This window comes from Pelodiscus sinensis, chromosome 1 (assembly GCF_052426305.1).
Source record: "Pelodiscus sinensis isolate ZL-2025 chromosome 1, ASM5242630v1, whole genome shotgun sequence".
NCBI classification, from domain to species: domain Eukaryota; kingdom Metazoa; phylum Chordata; order Testudines; family Trionychidae; genus Pelodiscus; species Pelodiscus sinensis.
The window spans coordinates 214188482-214209561 of NC_143052.1; the positions used below are offsets into that span (position 1 = coordinate 214188482).

A 21080-nucleotide genomic window follows, 5' to 3' on the forward strand; every position below is an offset into this window, starting at 1 on the left:
TGGTTCTCAAACTCTGTGTTGGGACCCCAGAATGGATTGCAACTCTGTTTTAATGGACTTGATGGGACTTTAATAGACTTGATGGGACTCAGCAGCCAAAGCCTGAGCCCTACTGCCCAGGACCAAAGCCAAAATCCAAGGGAGGCAGGGCTCAGGTTACAGGCCCCTGGCTTGAGATGGCAGGACTCTGGCTTGGGTCCCTCCTCCTGGAGTTGTGTAGTAAATATTTTTGTCAAAGGGGGGTTGCTGTGCAATGAATTTTCTGAATTCTTGGATTAGATCAGTCTCTCTTTAAATAGATGAGATAAAAACCTGCATGTGAAGCTTGGTTTGTACTTGTATCATGTCCCAGATAGCATGGCTCCTGCATTCTGATACTAGAGGTGTTTTCAGTCAGTATGATTCTGCTACCAGATGTTGCATTTCCTTTATATGTTATTTCAGGTTGTCTTGCTTTGCAGGTGTTTCTATGACTCTGCCAACTAAAGTTTTGAACACTCACCGGAAATCTCTGAATCTTGTTGATTCTCCACATCTTTTTGAAGTGAAGGTGAGCTAGTGGAATAGTTACACAGCTTTTTGGCTATTAAAAGGAATTTTGTGTAGGAAACTATAGTTAATTGTATATTGTTAAATGAAATGCTTCCTTTAGCATTAGCAAAACAAATAGTAAAATAACCTGTACTTATCTTCTAGAGGCAGATCCTGCCCCATCTTCTTCAGAGCCATGTAGGGATGGTAGCCAGTGAGACCAGAGCAATGGAGGGACAGCATAAAAACTTAGAGTGGTCTGCATTCCTAATCTACCACAAAATTGTTTTCCAAGGACTCCAATTCACAGTAATGTGTGGGGAGAGGGACTTGTGAAAGGACAGGGCAGGATTAGTGGCTGTGTGGCTTCACCTGTCAATCCCACCAGGATGGAGATATAGCTCCAATAAAAGCTACTGTTGCCATAAGAATGCACTGTCAGCTGCAAAATGTTTCATATGCTGGAAGGACAGGGTTCCACCCCTTGGAGGAGTCTTCTGTTCAAAGACCATCTATTCACGTATGCACATGAAAAAAGGATAGGGTCCTGAGTGCATTTGTCATGCAGCACCCGACAAGTTTAATAAAAAGAAGCACAACCACAATTTTCCTTCAACTAATTTGCTGTCTTGTAAGTTCAGTTTATTGAACACCTTGTTTAGAAAATTTAGAACATTTCTGTTGGTCATCAGTATCTTCACTTGGAAAGTACCATTTAGAAATACAAGTGAAGAAACCAGCAGAACTTGTAGAGCAATCTACTTTTACTTGATTTCAACTGAATTTGTTAGTTTAAAAATTATAAAATCAAGGCTGTCAATTAATCACAGACAATTCATGTAATTAACTCAAAAATTAATCCCAATTAAAAAATTAATCACCGTTTTAATCACACAGTTTAAACAATAGAATGCCAATTGAAATTTATTAAATATTTTGAATGTTTTCTACATATTCAAATGTATTGATTTCAATTATAACACAGAATACAAAGTGTGCAGTGCTCACTTTCTTATTTTTATTACAAATAATTGCACAGTAAAAATGATGAACAAAAATAGTATTTTTCAGTTCATCTCAGACAAGTATAATAGTGCAATCTCTTTATTTTGAAAGTGCAACTTACAACTGTAGATTGTTTTGTCTCTGAGTATCCCCCCCCCCACCCAAAAAAAAAGTCCTCAAGTCCATTTAGTCCTACTTTTTGTTTGACCAATCACTGAGAGAAATAAATTAGTTTACATTTATGGGAGCTAATGCTGCCTGCTTCTTATATACATGCCACTTGACAGTAAGAACAGGTGTTTATTTCACACTTTTTTAGCCAACCTTGCAAGGTATTTGTGCCAGGTGTGCTAAATAGTCATATGCTCCTTCACACTGACCACCATTCCAGAGGATATACTTCCATGCTGTTGCTGCTTGTTTAAAAAAAATGCTATGAGTAAATTAGGGTATGTCTACACTCCAGCGCTAATTCGAACTAAGCTAATTCGAACGAACGCATCCAGACTAAAAAACTAGTTCGAATTAGCGTTTTGCTAATTCGACCTAGCATGTCCACATTAAGTGGACCCTGAACCGGGGTTAAGGATGGCCGGAAGCAGTGCCGGCAGGGCATCAGAGGAGGACTTAGAGCGTGGAGATGCTGTCTCAGGCTAGCCGAGGGCTGTGCTTAAAGGGACCTGCCCCCCCACCCTGGACAAACAGTTCTCAGGGGTTCCCCGCTTGCAAAGCAGTCCTGGCTTGGAGTGCCCTGAGTACCCACACTGGGCACATCACAGCACTCAGCCATCAGACCGGCTGCACTTGCCGCAGGCTGCCATCTGGGGAGAGGGGGCAATTGGGAGGCTGCAGGGGAGCTTCCACCCCCCGAAGCCCGCAGAGCCAGCCCAGTCCTCCCCATCGGGGGCTCGTACCCCATTCCTCCCTTACCTCCTTCCACTTACCCTTCCCTAGCCCCCCTTCCTGATGTACAAAATAAAGAAAACGTGTGGTCAAAAATAGAATCTCTCTTTATTGAACAAAACTCGGGGAGACTGGGAAAAGGAGGTGGGAGAGGGGAAGAGAGAGGGTGGGAGAGGGGAGGGTAACTACAATGATCAGAGGTTTGGAAGAGGTCCCATATGAAGAGAGGCTAAAGAGACTGGGACTTTTCAGTTTAGAAAAGAGGAGACTGAGGGGGGATAGGATAGAGGTCTATAAAAGCAAGAGTGGGGTGGAGAGGGTGCATAAAGAAAAGTTCTTCATTAGTTCCCATAATAGAAGGACTACAGGACACCAAAGGAAAGGAATGGGTAGCAGGCTTCAAACTAGTAACAGAAAGTTGTTCTTCACAAAGCAAAGAGTCAACCTGTGGAACTCCTTGCTGCAGGAGGCTGTGAAGGCTACAACTAGAACAGAGTTTAAAGAGAAGTGAGATCAAGTCATGGAGGTTGGGTCCATGGATTGGTATTAGCCAGGGGGTAGGAGTGGTGTCCCTGGCCAAAGTTTGTGGAAGGCTGGAGAGGGATGGCACGAGACAAATGGCTTGGTCACTGTCTTCGGTCCATCCCCTCCAGGGTCCCTAGGGTTGGCCGCTGTCGACAGACAGGCTACTGGGCTAGATGGACCTTTGGTCTGACCCATTACGGCCATTGTAAGCTCAGGGCTCAGGGTCGGGGGTCTCAGTGGACCACCTTGATTTTCATGCACACCTGCTCCTGGGTGGCCAGGCTGGCAGCTTTCCTGCCCTAGACGGCCACTTTCCTGTGTCTAGTGCGGACATCGTGGACTTTGTCCACGACCTCTGCAAAGTCCACGATGTCCGCACTAGACCAGGCGGGTGCCCGCCTCTTGCGGTCCCGGGCAAGCTCCCGGGAGCAGCCAGCCTGGTCCCGGGAAGAGGGGGAGGGCTGGGGGGATTGGGTGGCTGGCTCGAGCTGTGCCAGGTGCAGGGACTGCTAGCTGGGTGCTGGCAGGCTTGCACCTGGCATGGGCACCATAGCCAGCCCGTGCCCCTTAAAGAGGTTCGGGGCTGGGAGGGGGGCAATAGAGTTTCCCTGGTGTTGGCCAGAGTGGCCACCAGGGAAAGCTGGGGAGGGCTAGCCTCCCACTAGTTCAAATTAAGGGGCTACACACCCCTTAATTCGAACTAGTAAGTTCGAACTAGGCTTAGTCCTCGTACAATGAGGTTTACCTAGTTCGAACTAAGTGCTCCACTAGTTCGAATTAACTTCGAACTAGCGGAGCGCTAGTGTAGCGCCTATCAAAGTTAATTCGAACTAACGTTCGTTAGTTCGAATTAACTTTGTAGTGTAGACATACCCTTAATTACTGAACTTTTTGGGGAAGAATTGTACGTCTCCTACTTGTTTTACTTGCATTTGTAAAGATTGCTACAGCACCCAATGTATAGAAAATAGAGAACCTGAAGCAGCAAAAAAGAAAATACCTCTTGTGGTGGTGGCATTTGACTCATGATGAAAATGAACATGTGTTGGTTCACACTGCTTTGGATCATTATTGAGCATAATCAGTCATCAGCATGAATGAATCTTCTCTGGAATGGTGGTGGAAGCATGAAGGGCCATGTGAAACTTTAGTGCATCTGGCACTTACATATTTTGTGACACTGGCTACAGCAATGCTATTGAATGCCTGTTCTCTTTCAGATGACACTGTAAACAAGAAGTGGGAAGTATTCTCTTCTGCAAATGTGTGTCTTATTGGCTGAACAAGAAGTAGGACTGAGCGGGGCTTGTAGGCGCTAATGTTTTACATTGTTTTATTTTGGAATGCAGTTTTTGTACATTATTCTACATTTGTACGTTCTGTGTTCCCATACTTTGTACTCTGTGTTGTAATTGAAGTCAACATATTTGAAAAAGTAGAAAACATAAAAAAATATTTAAATGTCTTGGTATTCTATTGTTTAAAAGTGCAGTTAAGTGTGACTATTTTAATAGTTTGACAGCCCTCTATTAAATCAGATATGCATGGACATTGATTTAATAAAGTTAATAACAAATGAAGAAGAGAGATTAAAAGAATTTATTTTCTTCTATTATAAAATTTCTGGTTTCTTTGGTCAAAATTTTTTCTTTTGTTATAATATCTCTGACTCAGTGGATCAAATGCATCTGTGATTGCAGAGGGAATGTTCCATGCTAGCTGCTATATTTTCTGGGAGTAATCACCATCTCTATTGTCGATTTGATGCAAACTACATAATGCATCTAAATTTCAAATAAGGAATTGCATTACTATGTCTTCTCCAGTGAGTAGCCACAGCTAGTGATTTAGAATGCTCCATCTACATATTCTTTCATACTTTTTTTTTTTTTTAAATCTCTTCTGTCTTCGATTATCAGGATCCAGAATCTGTTTTGCATTTGCCCAAAGATGATCATAGTGATTTGGATTGTGAGAAGCTAATTGAACAGCTGGAGGCGTGCCCAACTCTACATGATCAAGCGGATATATTGTACATCTTGTATATAATAAAGTAAGTTATCAGAGGTTTTTCTGAATTGTCTCTTCAGCTTGTTTGGAAGTTCCATCTTAGGTTCCCCAAAGAAAAGCATAGATACTGTAAAAAATTTTGGTCTACTTTAATAGGTTACAGGTACTTCAAATACATTACAATATGTATATGCAGTTTTTAGATGAGACAGGTAAGAACACCAGGATTTTATAAAAATATGCACTGGCACCTGAGGTATAGAACAAAGCTCACAGGAATTAAATGCATAAGTTCTTTAAATTCCCAATATTTAATACACTATTATTGTCCACCAATAAGTTCACAAGAAATTGGGATAGAATTTTTATATGCAGGTTGGTAAGCACATGGACACATTTGGTGCAGAATGTTTGTGCTGTGTTATTTTTCACTATACAAAAGAGTATAATTTATCTGTGTATAGTGCAAATTCAGTTTTAATGAATTTCTTTGTTTCATGCATGTTCATGACCTCACTGGCTAAAATCCAGAAGGCCTCAAAACACTCTTGGGAATGTCTAATTGACGCTGTTAAACATAGTAAAATAGCCTAGTGACTAAACAGGGTTGATGAGAACAGAACACAAGTGTAATCCACCAGCAGTCTTGTAAGAGCGTATTTACTAATACATACTGATTTGTTTTATGTTTAAGAAATGCTACAGGATATTGGCAGAGAGTTAGCTTATGGGTGAGAGTCACTTCATCCACTGCTGAGTTTTCTTAATAGTACATATTGTCTTTTGTTTTCTTCTGTGTGTTGCTTCTCACAGCAGGGCCTTTCTGGGCTTGGGGATCTTTTCGAGCATATGTCTAGCAGGTTCATTTTCTCCCTTCCTCAGTATATCCTCTCACCACTTTTCCACTATATTGGGCCAATGTCCCAGCAACATCATTTTTCTAAAGGCAAGCCCCATTTTATCACTGCTTCCCACCAAAATCAGTTGGGGAGGGGGGGCACTAGTAATATTATGCAGCATAATCAACAGGGAGCCAAGTTATTCACCATTGTGATGCTTTTAGGGGGAGTTAAGAACACAGGAGATGAACAAAAAGTATATCTGAACCTCTTCTTTATGCCCTTTCCAGAAGTTGAGATATATGAAAGATGTAGTTTCCCAAGAAGAATGACACTATTATAACATTTGTATAAAGTCTAGCAGTTCTTTCCAGAGTGTCTGTCTGAATTACTATGACTAGAGCCCTGCAGATATCTGCTTTATATCTGTGGGACAGTTCTGAAAATACAGATGTGGATGCAGACACAAACCCCGAACATAATTGCAAAAATATGATCATTGCTTCTTTCAACACCGTAATGACAGTAGCAGCATTACTATTTTCTTTTGTTGCCTAGATGTCAAATCTCACAGGGTATAGTGTGGAAGTCTGATTAACAACTTCAGAAAAGGCAACATGAAAAAATCTGTCAGAAGCCTCTGTCATATCTAAGAAGTTAGTCATGTAATCTTCAACATTATTGATGAAGGCTTCTGTTACAGGGCTTTGTCCTGCAAGGTGCTAAGCACGTTGTTCCTGGTCTAGCAACATGTCTAAACATATCCTTAATTTAAATCATGAGAGCAGTTCTGTTAATTTCAGGGAGACTACTCTCATGCTCAACTTTAAGCAAGTATGTAAGTGTGCGATTTTGAAAGAGATTTATGTGTCCAAATCCGACTGACTTCTAATAGAGGCTTAATTGCTCTCTCTGCTTGTAAATTCCTTCCCAAGTGATCTGCAGGATTAGGCCCAGACTGCTTGGCACCTTGCAAGAATGTAAGGGAGTTCAGTTTCCTGTTTTCACCATCTGCGATGTCTCTGCATGGATGGTCTGTATGGATGGTCTGTGTTCTTTGCTTTTGTGCACCAAAGCTGACATTTCTGCTTTTCCTTCCGGCAGAGGCCCAGACTGGGATACAGAACTGAATGGACAGTATGGAGTCACTGTTCATTGTCTGCTCAATGAGCTCTACAGCAAGGCAGGCCTGAACCAAGAGTGGGGGTTAATTCGTTACATCTCTGGTATTCTCAAAAAGAGAGTGGAAGTTCTGGCTGAGGTATAACAATCTCACATGTTGCCAATTCCTTCAGTTTCTCTCCCCTTTACTCAGAAATTAGAATCTCTTGAATTGTTTTGTCTATTATCACTCAAACACAAATTCCAGCAGGGCCTAAGTTTATCCCATTTTGGTTTTACCTTTCATCAGTGTGTTAAGGCAAAGAGGATGCTGTGGTATATTTTAGAGCAGCCATAGAGGCTCAGTAACATGAAAATTTATGATGATGTCTCTGCCTTTGAACTTTGCTGAGAAAGGTAAAAATCTTAGTGAGGTTGCGTGGTTATTTGGAAATTTGAGAGCTGTAGATTAGTGAAGTGAGACTGGAGACGGTTCGATGAAGCTTTTTTAAAATAAAAAATGTGTCTTGATTGTAACAACTATTTATTTGTGTTCCCCTAGTGCCTTGGAGCCCTACTCATAGAGTTTAAGGCCAGAAAAGACCCAACAACTCATCTAGTCTGACTGCCTTTGCGTCACAGCCACCCTCACCCATGCACTAAACATAGAAATCAAAATTAGACCTAAGCATTACAGCACACAGGAGACTAGATGGGTATGTGTCACAGGCAGAGATTAGGAGGGAGCAAGGTGCACCAGTGCCCAAGACTCCTGTAATGGTAAGGAAATGATAAGCCAGTACAAAAAGGTGGTCCTTTCCCCAAAGACTGAAGTCTAAGTATATTGAAATATATAGAGATGATAAAACATCTAGAGCTACGTAAGGAAAATAGTCATGGGCTTGTCTACAGTGCCGCCCTAGAGCTTTAGTGAAGAAGCTACTATGCTGGTAGGAGAGTGTCTTCTGCTGGCATAGTAAATCTACCTCTGAGAGAGATGGTAGCTATAGCCTACACCCAGGGTTAGGTCAGATGTCGAGTGTAGATTTTTCAGACCCCTGAGTGACATAGTTATACTGATGTAAGCTTGTAATGAAGACATAGCCATTGATTTTTGTCCTGATAGTTAAAAATTATTTCCTTTTGGCTATCATAAATAAGTCTCAATTTTCTTGCTTGCACTTGATTACAGTAAGTTCCTGAGATTTGCATACTACTATTCCTAGCCATTTTTTAGCTGGCTTTTCATCCTGTGCAATGATATTGCTGAGCTTTGACCATCTCACACAAGTTTCAGTGAGCAGTTTGTTGTAGCTGCAGAGCACCATATCCCAAAGTGTGAAACATGTTCTTTTTCTGTCTTCCTAGAGGGACCATAAAGCTTGGCATGTGAGCATGGAAAAATGTATAAATTAGGGTGTTAGCTTACAGGAAACACTGGTCCTAAGTGCTCAGATGACTGCCCAAGAAAGATTCAGATACCACCCAGCTGATCAATAGAGTGCCCACAGCTGGCAGCATGTGTTTATATTGGTGGTTCACAAGCATTGGTGCACATAATAAAATTTATTCCACACATGGCTGGAAAAAATTAGAGGGGACATTGGTTAGTGCTCTGACAGCGAGTGGTGGGGTGGATGCATGAGGGTGTGATCATTTCTTAGCAGGACTGGGAAACACTGCTCTGCCCTCAGTAGATTTTCATTCAGGGCCTTATAACTGTTAAACTCAACACCAGTCCTACTTTTGCTCTAAGAGCAGCATAAAGAAGGTTACATACAGCAGGAGTGGGAGACAGTGTGTGTCTAAATGAACTACAGGATAGCATGTTACATACAGAAAATCTTTTTTTTTTTTTTTTTTTTTTTTTAAAGAAGAGAGATGCTTATTGAGAGGCTTTCTAGCTGTAATGCACCCATCCCCTCTTGCTCTCTCCAATGGAATTTTCTTGTAACTTTATCTATTTTCTCTTGCAAATAAGAAAGGAATTATAATATAGAAAGAGTTAGAATTCTCCCAGGGCCTGAGCTAGGACCGCTTTTGGCGAAATTGTCATATGTGTTTTGGCTTCAATGGACCTATGACAATCTACATTTAATCCACAGTGGCAGAGGCTCTCCCTCTGAACTATACATTCAGTAGCAGATGCAAATTTACTGAGGAATTACCAAATAAATGCTTTTCCTTGAATTAAAAAAATTAATCATTGTTGCCATATAACTTAACAGAGTGGGTTCTCTTGCTTTCTGTGTTGTATTGTAATAGGCATGCACAGACCTTCTGTCTCACCACAAGCAGCTTACAGTGGGCCTGCCACCTGAGCCGCATGAAAAAACTATTACCGCGTAAGTGTTGGCTCTGTCTTACTCTGGATGTCTTGTAGTTCAGAGTTCCTACTGCTGATGCAGTGTTTCCAAACTATTAACTATCATTTTCAGAAAGAAGCATGGGTTTGTGAGCTGGAAGGTCTATGAAGCAAAGTTGTTTTGGTGCATTTTAAAAATTAAAATTTCTAACTCTGAACAGTTGACACGTAGAAAATAACAGGCATCACAGGCACTCCTAACTGTCTGGTTCACTTTCTTTAGCCCTCTGCCACCTGAAGAGCTGTCAAAGCTTATTTATGAAGCTAGTGGGCAAGACATCAGTATAGCAGTCCTGACCCAGGTATAAAGCCCATGAATAGAGATTTTTTTTTTTATGCTATACCTTCTTTTTGTTGTCTGGTACTGGCAAAAGTTACAATGAATGTCCCTGAATAGATACCTTTTGTTCATTTGCTCATCCCAGGAGATAGTGGTGTATTTGGCTATGTACGTCAGGTCACAGCCCAGCCTTTTTGCAGAAATGCTCAGACTCCGCATTGGACTAATAATTCAGGTGATGGCTACTGAGCTGGTCCGCAGTTTGAACTGTTCAGGTAAGACCAATTTTACTGTAATACTGTAGTAAACACCCCTCTCTCCTCTCCCCACCTCCAGTGATCAATGTTTCAGTTACATAGGACAAGACAAATAATTTGCTTATTTGTAACATAACCCTTTTCTTAAAATAACTGTTAAAATTCTTTCTTCAGTAAACGCTGTAAAGAAACATTCGTGGTGGGAGGGGGAACTGTAAAACTCCTAATAAAATGGTTCTATTTTTAAGTAGACTCCCAAGGTGGATGTAGGTGTGATTTTCGCTTTTATTTACCCAGAAAAGTTTAGCTAAACATAATCTGTTGGGTTTTTTTAATTAAATCCTTTGTCTCATACACAGCTGAAAACTTCAAAAATAATCTGCATTCCTAGCATCCTTTTGACACATAGAAATACCCATTCTCTTTAAAAAAAAATATGATAGGCATTTATACTATGTCTTTTGTTACCCAGCAATATGCACTATGGGGATAGATACACTGTAACTCCCTCATGTGGATGCTGCTGGCATGAACTAAAGGTCCCTAGTTTGTGTTAATTTAGTCCTGTTCAGTGAGGGCTGCATTAACATGAACCAGGCATGTTTTAGTTCATGCCTTCAGTGTCCACATAGTGAAAGAGAGTTGCAGAGCAGTACATTAAGGTGTGTTGCCATTCATCCAGTGCCCCCTCCCTATCCCGTGTTTGAACTGCAGGGCTTATAGTCAAGCCTTTAAGCTGCCCTGAGTAAGAGTCACATTGAGGCCTGGTCTGCAACTAAAACATAGATTGATCAATCTAAATTGCTCAGAGCTGTGAAAAATGCAATGTCCTGTTCTAAGTAGTTAGGCCAATCTAACCCCACTGTGAAACCACTAGATCAACAGAAGAATTTTTCCATTGACCTGGCTACGTTATGTCACTCAGGACTCTGAATAGTCCACCCTTCTGAGCGACATAAATTGCACTACCATCAGTGCCTATGTGGATAGTGCTGTGTCAGCAGGAAAGCTCATGCCATTGCAGAGACAAGTTTTTTGATCTCAACAGGAAAACTCTCCCATTGACATTCTCCCTGTCGTCAACATATGACACACATGCCATAAGTGGCACGCAAGATGATTTTGAGTGGCACGCACCTGCCTCCTAGGTGATCTGTGGCTCAAGCGCAGCCATCTCTCCCACACACAGGGAGCCGGTGCTGCAGCTCGAGCCTCGCAGCATGGCCCAGGCGCCCAGGCAAGCAGAGCAGGAGACGTTACCCTGCACAGGGCTCCGCATCCCTGGGGCTGCCCCTGCCCTGCCTGGGTGTGTAGCTCCCAGGAGCTAAGGGGTTAACAAACCTTGCCACAGGCTCTGCCTCCTGCTCTGGGAGGGGGTGGGGCTGGGTCTGCTTCGCAGATCGGGGTGGCACTGCCAGTCACATGCTGCTGCCACCTCCGTGGGGCGCCAAGGCCCGGACTTAGCTGTGGCTGTTTCCCGCATGTGGGGAGACCTTTCCCCAGTGCCCTGCTGTGACTGTCTGGGGGCTGGAGCCAGCCCTGGGCTCTGCTTGCCCCAGCCCCGGAGCCACAGCCTGCAGGTAAAGGGCTGGGCTGGGCAGGAAGTGACTCTTCTCCCATTGCCCCCTCGTTGCCCCAGCCCTGCTCCTGGGGGGCTGCAAGTCCCAGCGCTGCTTCCCAGATGGTGACTGCGCTGGGGGCACAGAGATATGTGGGGGCAGGAGGGGGTTGAAGGTGGATGCGGTGCACACTTGAGGCTACTGAGAGAGATTAATGAAGCGGCTAAAATGTAAATAGGGCTATTATTGACTTTTAAAAGTATCAATGGCATGCAGATCCGTAAATAGAAGCGAATAAGTTAAATCTTGGCATGCCACTTCTGAAAGGTTGCCAACCCTGGCATAGTCTTCACCAGACAGGCTGCAATGGCACAGCTGGTACAGCTGCACAGTTGCAGCATGGTATGTAGAGACATAGCAGGCCTGCCCATAGGTGAGCAAAGGGGCCAGCTGCCCTGGGCCCAGAGACTCATGGCTGCCCCTGTCACTATAGCAGCAGTGGCAGTGGCTGAGCCTTGAGCAGCGCGTGCCTGGCAGTGCTGAAAGGCTGGCTAGGGGAGGCTAGCCTCCAACCCCACCCCCTTCTACCTTAGGCCTCATCCCTTCTGGGGGCCTCCATCTGCCTCCCTGCCCCCGAGTGATGTCTGTCAACTACCCTGAGACATAGCCTCAGATATTTTTGGAATATCTTTTTGAAGTGACTTCATATCGATTCCAAATTTAGAAGCAATTAACCTATCTCTACCTCCCCTCCTCACACAGACATACTCTGCAATCCTAATTATTCTTGGCTATGGAGAGTTAGTTTTGAAATGTCTGAATATTGATATATTTTATTTTTAATTTTATTTCCCCAACCTCCCAACTGAGATATGTAAGATCTATTGTGTGATGTTACTCATGTCCTTTTGCAAGTGGGAATTAAATAAATGAGCCACACATTGCATAGCTAATACAGCCTGGAAGTTCATGAGGTAGGAGACAGTGAAGCAGAAGGGAAATCCATGAACAATTGAAAGACTCAGCAAACAAGAAAATCTAAAGGTGTCACAGTTCTGTGTAGCTGCCACAGCCATTAGCAGAAGCAAAAAGAGTTAATTGGTACCAAATCATAGTCAAATCTTGGTGCCAATACTGGACATGGGGTCTGCACAGATTTCTATGTCCTAAATGGTCTCCATATCTGTGTCGCACTAAATGAATCCTGTGTGGGGAAACTTCCTGTCACTAGCATCTAGAAGGCTTTTCAGTTTTTCCATCTCCTAAGCATGAAGTCAGAGACTTTGCCACACATTTCGGCAAATTGGAACACACTGCCAACACAAATATTAACCCTAGTGACCCAAAAACAACAACAAATAGACTAGTAGCACCTTAAAGACTAACAAAACATGTAGATGGTATCATGAGCTTACATGGGTGCAGTCCAGTTTTTCAGATGACAGGAGTATTAGAAGTCCAGATCCAAGAATAAATAAGGGAAGGGGGTCGGGAGAGAGGGAAAAAATAGAGAAAAAGGAAGGGGGAAAAGGAGAAAATAAAAAGCCAGAGACAGTGAGTAGATGGTTCAAATAGTTACAAGAGACTGATAAGAACAATTAGCATCTCCATTGGTTGGTTGGTTGGTAAGTCATGAAGATGTGGATGATAGTGTGGGAGCCAGCTGATGTCCTTTTCACACCATTGCATAAGACTTAAACTTGTAAATGAAGTTAAGTTCCAATCCTTCTCTCTGTATTTGGCTTGCGGAATTGGCCTAAAACAAAACAATGACTTTGGAGATGCATTAATGAGTGTCCAAGTAGATTAAAGTGTTCTTCCACAAGCCAAATACACAGAGAAGGATTGGAACTTAACTTCATTTACAAGTTTTTATGTTATGCAAATGGTATGTTTTGTTAGTCTTTAAGGTGCTACTAGTCTGTTTGTTGTTGTTTTAAATTTTTCCTGTTACAGACTAACTCGGCTACCCCTCTGAAACCTGGTGACCCAAGTAGTTAGCCAATATTTGGGAACATGTGGGTTGTTTCCATTAGGAGAAGAAACTGATGATGGAGTTACGATTTTTTTTTTTTAAACAATCCTGTTTGTTTACAAAAAATATACAAAGTCCTGTTTCCCAGAACACAATAAGAATGAAAAAGCAGTTCTAAGCCTCTTTCCATCCTTCACTTTGTCCAAAAGCTTTCTCTCACACTTAAATTTTTCTTGGAATCATGCTACAAATGCTTCTCTGGCCATCTCTGGGGACTTCTTTACTGCTCTCTTTGTCTGCCTCTGTTGTATTTCTTCTGTTTCTGTTCCTTATATGGACAGCTCCATCAAACAATACCCAGCCCTCTGCAATACCCAGCCCCCAGTCATTCCTCAGGAAAACTCCTCCATCCACATTGTTCAGATTCCTTGCCAGCAGCCTTGCATTTGATCTGTTTTTTTTTTTTGGGGGGGGGGGGGAAGGTTGCTCCTATTATTTCAGTCATTTTAATTCTAACATCTATCTCAGTGAAGGGTAGCTGTTACACCCACTAGCTTCAATGAGGTTTTACCCAAACCCTAGTACAAATAATAATTGTTTCCTTGTATGAAAATTATCTCTTCAGGGTTTATCAATTACTTTTTGCCTTTTTTTTAAGCAGGCATTAATGACAGACCATGACTAGTTATTAACCCTAGAAAAAACTACAATATGAATGACTTAAAACAGTATTTTCTCACTAGGTGAAGAAGCCTCAGAAAGTTTAATGAATCTAAGCCCCTTTGATATGAAAAATCTCCTGCACCATATTTTGAGTGGGAAAGAGTTTGGCGTTGAAAGAAGCGGTAAGTTGACTATTTGGTTGCTTGAATGTATTATAACTTGTGCACATATTTAATAAGCAGGAGCTCTTGAGATGCAGAGTTTGTGTTACAAGCAGCAGTCTCCTCTTTAGAAATGTTTGCCACAGAGATACCAATGGGCTACGTCTAGACTGGCCTGATTTTCCGGAAATACTTTTAACGGAAAAGTTTTCCATTTTAAAAGCATTTTCGGAAAAGAGCGTCTAGATTGGTACGGACGCTTTTCCGCAAAAGCACTTTTTGCGGAAAAGAGTCTGTGGCCAATCTAGACGCGCTTTTGCGCAAAAAAGCCCCGATCGCCATTTTCGCGATCGGCGCTTTTTTGCGTAAAACAAATCTCAGCTGTCTACACTGGCCCTTTTGCGCAAAAGGGACTTTTGCCCGAACGGGAGCAGCCTAGTATTTCTGCAAAAAGCACTGATTTCTTACAGTAGGAAGTCAGTGCTTTTGCAGAAATTCAAGCGGCCAGAGTAGACAGCTGGCAAGTTTTTCTGGAAAAGCGGCTGATTTTCCAGAAAAACTGGCCAGTCTAGACACAGCCATGATGTATAAAACACAGGGATGTGCCTGTTATTTTTAGTACCCCCCAAGTATTATTTTGAACTATAGAATTTTTAATTCAGCGACGTTGTATGACCAGTTAATGGTTTCTGAGACATCTGTGGAAATATACGATAGGAGGGATAGGCTAAGAATTGTAGTAAGAGTGCATCCAGCATTTTTATATATACAAAAAGTGGTCTGTTTATAACCTATCTTGCCCCTCAACATGCTTACCAGCCAGGTGACATACCTTCTCATTGCAAAGATAGTTTATTGTGGCATCTTTTCACTTTTGAATACAGAGTAATTGTTAAAATGTAAACAATTCTAGGATTGGGCATTGATGTGTCTATTTAGCCCCTACCATGTTGTTGTGGGGAGGGTCAGCTCCATGATGTCTTAGTGGGAACTTTGGGAGATATTGTTAGAGTTATTCATGGAAGGCCAGATTCCCAGCTGGTGTAAAAGAATGACTATCTAGAAGTGTGAGCCAGAGTAATCCCTGCCTTATGCCCTTTTACAGGACACTATGTGTGATCTGCACTCTGTACAAGGCCCAGTTGTGCAGGATATTACAGATGAGGACGGGAATAGCCCGCTCCCCTCCACCTGTTTAGGGTTGCTGTCAGGGCTAGCCAGGATCACTCCGAGCACAAGGACTAGGATTGTATCTTTGTAAGGCGAGATACAATGTTGAGTGTTGGTTGAATTCACTTATGTTAGATGATGTTTAAGGCTCACGGTTAAATTTAGAACACAGATGTAGGTCTGAAACAAAGAGCTGGTGAAAATGCTTATGAATGGCAATATTTCTTGATGCTAGAGATGGCACATAGACTGTGTGCCCATTATTTGTTGGGGGCATGTAAGGGGCATGGAGACAGAGCACAGCTCTGTTTCCTTCTTACCTAAGCACCATTTTCAAGGTTTATCTTTTCACGGGTTTGCAAATCATAGAATCATAGAATCATAGAATAATAGGACTGGAAGGGACCTCGAGAGGTCATTGAGTCCAGCCCCCCGCCCTCAAGGCAGGATCAAGCTCCGTCTACACCATCCCTGACAGATGTCTATCTAACCTGTTCTTAAATATCTCCAGAGAGGGAGATTCCACCACCTCCCTTGGCAATTTATTCCAAATCATGTCAAGTAACTGCACATCAATTTGTTTCAAAATATACACCAATACAGAGAACTTTGTGCACTAAAATTAGGTCATGGCAAGCTCTCATGATATGCAGACAGATTTTTAGAAAGAGAATGTCTAATCTGACCATGGTTGAAGGATATTGAGGTCAAAATAATCTGACGTGTCTAAACTTCAAAGGCATATCAATAGTTCCCAGGAATTTCTGAGTGGCATTAGAAATGGCTTCTAAATCAATAGGTAGGTTCTGAAAAATCAGACCAAAATATTTGGAAGGGTTGAGCATAGGGATGTTAATTTAGATTAATGGGCTAATTGAATAGTCAATGCAATTTGCATCAATTATTTGATTAGTTGATAAGGGCGCCTCTGCCTTTCAAGTGTAGCAAGAGCTACACTTCAAAGGCGAAAGCGCTGCAAGGAACACAGGGCCAGCAGAGAACTCAAGCAGTCCTCCGTTGGCTGCATGGTCCCCGTGGTGTTTCAAAGCAGCAGCGCTGTATGGAGCCTAGGGTCAGCTGCGGAGTACTCAGCTTCCCTGGGCTCCATGCAGCGCTGCTGCTTTGAAGCACCACCTCCTCTTCCGGCCCCCCCTGCTGCCTCTTTCTTATTGAGGCAGCAAGTGGGGGGGAGCAACTAGTCGTTCACATCCCTAGCTGAGCACTCAATGAATTAATTAACTGCAGATTCCCACTGCTTTTGAAAATTGGGCCAAAAATATTTAAATGTCTAAATATGGATTTAGGAATCTAACTTTAGACATTCTGATTTGAAATTTTAGAGAGATCATGGAAAGTGCATAGTCCTGACATAAAATTGTATGTAGGAATTAAAGGAAAAACACCTTATAAGTTGTATTCTTATTATTACTTAAACATAACTCCATTTAATTTATAAAATTGCATTATTTCTTTCTTCAGTGAGGCCTCTAGATTCCTCTAGCTCCAGCCCTGCAATTTCTATTCATGAAGTGGGACATACTGGAGCAACTAAAACAGAAAGAAGTGGCATTACTAGACTGAAGAGTGAAATGAAACAGGTGGGAGGATCTTCCTTTCTGCCCATTTTTAATCGACACAGGATTTATGAAAGTCACTTTTTAAACTCAAGAGAGAAACTGATTTGTGTTTTGGTATATCTAAGCGCTATTATATTCATGGTACATTTCACAATTTTCCTACCTGTTTTATTATTTGAAGTTGTTGTGGCTGTTTTAAAAAATAGGGAGGGGAGGGACAAGGAAATATTTTTTTTCTAAAACATTTTCCTTTTTGGTTTTAATTTAAAATTCTGAAATTTACACATTTCAAAACAGCTTCTGGTTTGAAGCATTAAAGGTACCTGACTTAGACCAAGTTTCCATCATTCTTAGGGTACGTCTAGACTACATGCCTCTGTTGCCAGAGGCATGTAGATTAGGCTACCAGACATAGGAAAATGAAGCGGCGATTTAAATAATCGCCGCTTCATTTAAATTTACATGGCTGCCGCGCTGAGCCGACAAACAGCTAATCAGCTGTTTGTCGGCTCAGTGTGCGATAGTCTGGACGCGCGGGTGGTGACATCAAAGGTATTTGTCGACCACCCAGGTATACCTCATCCCAGGAGGCATACCTGGGGGGTTGACAAATACCTTTGATATCACCACCCGCATGTCCAGACTATCGCGCTGAGCCGACAAACAGCTGATCAGCTGCTTGTCGGCTCAGCCCGGCAGCCATGTAAATTTAAATGAAGCGGCGATTATTTAAATCGCCGCTTCATTTTCCTGTCTGGTAGCCTAATCTACATGCCTCTGGCGACAGAGGCATGTAGTCTAGATGTACCCATACTTAAAGATTCCATTTGCATCAAAGTAAAGATTTGTCTCAAACAATATTCATTTTACACCTCTGATTATACTTGTTTTACACCTCTGTTGTGTCTGTCATACAAATTATTAATGTGACCCATATGTCTCAGGTACAGAATTCTGTTTACTTTATCATACAGTAGATTGGAAGGCAAACAAAAAGGCATTTTCTTATCTCAGTAGGCAGAGGGATTCGTAAGCTACCTCTCCATTAATGCAGTAATATGAGTACGGTAAAAACAGGATACCAAGACAGCTGAAAGATTTTATCTGTGCTGATTACTAGATGCAAACTTCTTTTCTGGAAACAGCACATTCAATTCTTATTTACTTTGGCATGCAAATGTAATTCTTAAACCGAAACAAGTTTGTCTGATGATTCGGCCTAAATAAATAAGTCCCGATTTAATTTCTCCTGATTAAAATATTTGTTTTTGACTGAATTACAGCAATATGGAAGAGAAAGCCAGCTCAGTTGCTGCATACAGCATCATCTGGCACTAGGATCTATAAGCAGGGATTTTTACTTCTCTGCCTCCTCCCCCTCTTGAGTCCTTCCATGCAGATGTAAAGATTCACTCAAAAGAAATCTGAGATCTGTTTTTTGCATGTTTCTGTGTAGGAGGGATAACTGTCATTATCCTGTAAGAGCTCCTAGCATTCTTTTTTGCTAATACATTTTCTCATGCAGCAAGTTAGCACAAGGACAGATACAACAAGACACACAAACCAGATTGTTTTGAAACTGTTTTTGTTTTTTGTTTTTGTTTTTTTGGGTTTTTGTTTTTTTGCACATTTGTTTAACTGCATAACTAATTTTTAATTCCAGATGTCTAGGAGGTTACTTGCAGATGAAAAGGTGAAATAAATCTATATGTTCATTAAGAATGCATGTTTCCCTCACTCACTACTGAATTATGTACACTTGTCCTAGCATTAAGAGAACTGAGAGGTTTTTTTTGTATGCTCTAAATACAGAACCTTTTAACATTCAAGTAGTAAGTGATTTAATTAATACAATGAAGTTTTGTCTTTGCTACTGCTGCTAATTTGTTGAGAGAAGAATGTCCTATGTTCCAGTCCAGAGGTCTAGCAACTTATATCATCATACAAATATAGTGTGTGGATAACAGTCATATGACAAGTTGTGAATATCTGAGTTAATTTATTTTCAAGTAGAGAACACATTAGAATGTCCAGCCTTTTGGAATACCTGACTGGCCACTAGATGGCAACATTACCATATAGTTCTAAATAGAAATACAACACAATTGCATAGACATTTAATATAAAGAAAAGATGTTTTCTGGGATTAATCACATTAGAAGGAAAGGTGCCTTTTCAGCATCAAAAAGGAGTTGAGTGGCTTCCTCTGTGCTGTGGAGCGTTGGGCTTTTTCCATTTATGGTGATTCCCAATAGGTCTTGTTGAGCCATTTGTAGTATTCAACCTTTATAGTATTATGGGAAAAAACCCTGGCCCTTCAAGACATCAGTGTGACAATGAACATTTTGAGTGATTTGATTTAGACTGTTTCTATATTGGAGCTGATTTTCAAATGTGTCTCCACTTCCTATAATTGATGTCTTTGGATGCTCCTAATTCTTTGAAAATCAGTTCCATTACTTTTACAACTTGTCTGAGTCATTATTGTTTAACCAAATAGAAGGTTTTTAGGAATATCTTTAGGTGCTAGCCAGCATCTAACCACTTTTCTTGGAAAACTGCTTCACTAGTTTTGCTAAGCATTACCAAGTTGGCTGGCAAGTTGCATGTTTAGACAGCATGGGATAACTTTTCTTTCTAGTATTAATATAAGACAAGAGAAGCTGAAGAGGAAATGTAAGCTTGCAATACAAACCCTGCATCATGTGAAGGCAGCTGCATTTATTTGATCTCATTTGCGTTTTTATGTCTTTGTGCTGTCTAAGGTAGAGTCAGTGGAAAATTTGCAATAGTATAGTAAGAGATGAATGTAAAATTCAGAAGATCCTTAAACATAAAGGGTCTAAATGTGATTTCACTTGCACTAATGAAAATCAGGAGTAAATTCCCTGACATCAGTGAAATTGTACCATTGAGAGAGCCTATTCTGTCTGACCCAAAGAATGGTTCTCCCTTAAATGAATAAGTGAGTTTAATTTTTATTGCATATATGTTGTCTTTTTGTGGATGTGTCACTTCATCTTATTGTCTTGTCATGACTGACTGACTTTTTTTTTTATTATTTCTGTTTTGTAGTTCTTTTATGGGGGCCATTCCTTGTCTGGCAGCATGCATACTTCCAGGTTCACGGTAAAATACCATTCAGAGATTTGCAGTCTTTCATTTCCCCCTATGTGGGAAACCTAAACATAACTTGCAGCTTTTCTTATGTGAAATTCATTTTTTTAAGCCCTCGATTTTTTTTTTGTTCTATCCACCTTCAATGAGAGCCAGCTTTTATTTCCAGCCATTTATGAAATAAGTTTATTTTCCACATTCTTCTAAATTTTCAGAGATATGATGGATTTAACTACGTGTCTTCGAGCTGCATAGCTAAATCCTGTGCATCCCTGAACATTTAAAGGTAATGTGGAAATATAAATTTGACCCGGTTTATACTCAGTGGGGTTTTTCGTTACATAAATTTTGATCTCATAAGAGGAAAGAGACAATAGTAGTGATTAGAGCAAAGTGTGGGCCAGTTTCTACATACTGTAATGTGTTGCCCTTCTATTCCCTTCCCTCCCCTCCTCCTCCAGTTGATAAAACTGAGGAGTATTTTTTTGTACTAGGGACTTGGATGAGATTCCCTTCAAATTCACTATTACTTCTAGATCTGAATAAGAGTTTGAAATTGGTTGTGCCTTTTGATCTGAAGGATAAAGCATATTAATTCACTGCATCTTAACTCTTAAATTTTCTCAGTCTGCAAAGACAAATAGGCACACAAGTAAAATGACAAATGTACAGTGTTAGGTATCTTAGGTGGTAGGATAACAAGTAACAAAGAGCCTAACCAATTGACCGGACTATGAAGGTGAGTGCATAGACTGAGGTGCTGCCATACCCCTTGACTTGAAGTGGTTTCCATCATGTTGTACAAGGCTTATAGTTTGGTTCAATGGCTCTCAGCACCACCACTATACAAATTGTTCTAGAACTACTTGCTGAATATAGTTAAAATCTTCAATATTAGTAGCTGAAAGGTTGAATTTCATAGACTCCTAATTCATATCCTTAAGGATATAACTTTGCAACAGCTTTAGTTTGTTTTAATACTCAAAAAATAGGATGTTTCTTCATTTCCAAATAACTCTCAAAAGTGACCAATTTGCCTTAT

At 41.2% G+C, this 21080-nt stretch overlaps 1 protein-coding gene across 10 annotated transcripts in view; it reads left to right on the top strand.

Annotated features, from left to right (window-relative positions):
• Positions 1-21080, top strand: part of PHKA2 (phosphorylase kinase regulatory subunit alpha 2) — an 85187-nt gene that overhangs the window by 50355 nt on the left and 13752 nt on the right. For 8 of the 10 annotated variants that reach the window (XM_075913734.2, XM_075913718.2, XM_075913727.2 and 5 more), the window contains 10 exons: positions 462-550; positions 4884-5017; positions 6918-7074; positions 9180-9259; positions 9503-9581; positions 9705-9834; positions 14094-14195; positions 16824-16942; positions 18585-18614; positions 19997-20050. In XM_075913734.2, coding sequence (XP_075769849.1) covers positions 462-550; positions 4884-5017; positions 6918-7074; positions 9180-9259; positions 9503-9581; positions 9705-9834; positions 14094-14195; positions 16824-16942; positions 18585-18614; positions 19997-20050 — 974 coding nt within the window. The remainder of the gene's footprint in view (positions 1-461; positions 551-4883; positions 5018-6917; positions 7075-9179; positions 9260-9502; positions 9582-9704; positions 9835-14093; positions 14196-16823; positions 16943-18584; positions 18615-19996; positions 20051-21080) is intronic. The other 2 variants (XM_075913700.2, XM_075913710.2) reach the window with 2 other exon arrangements.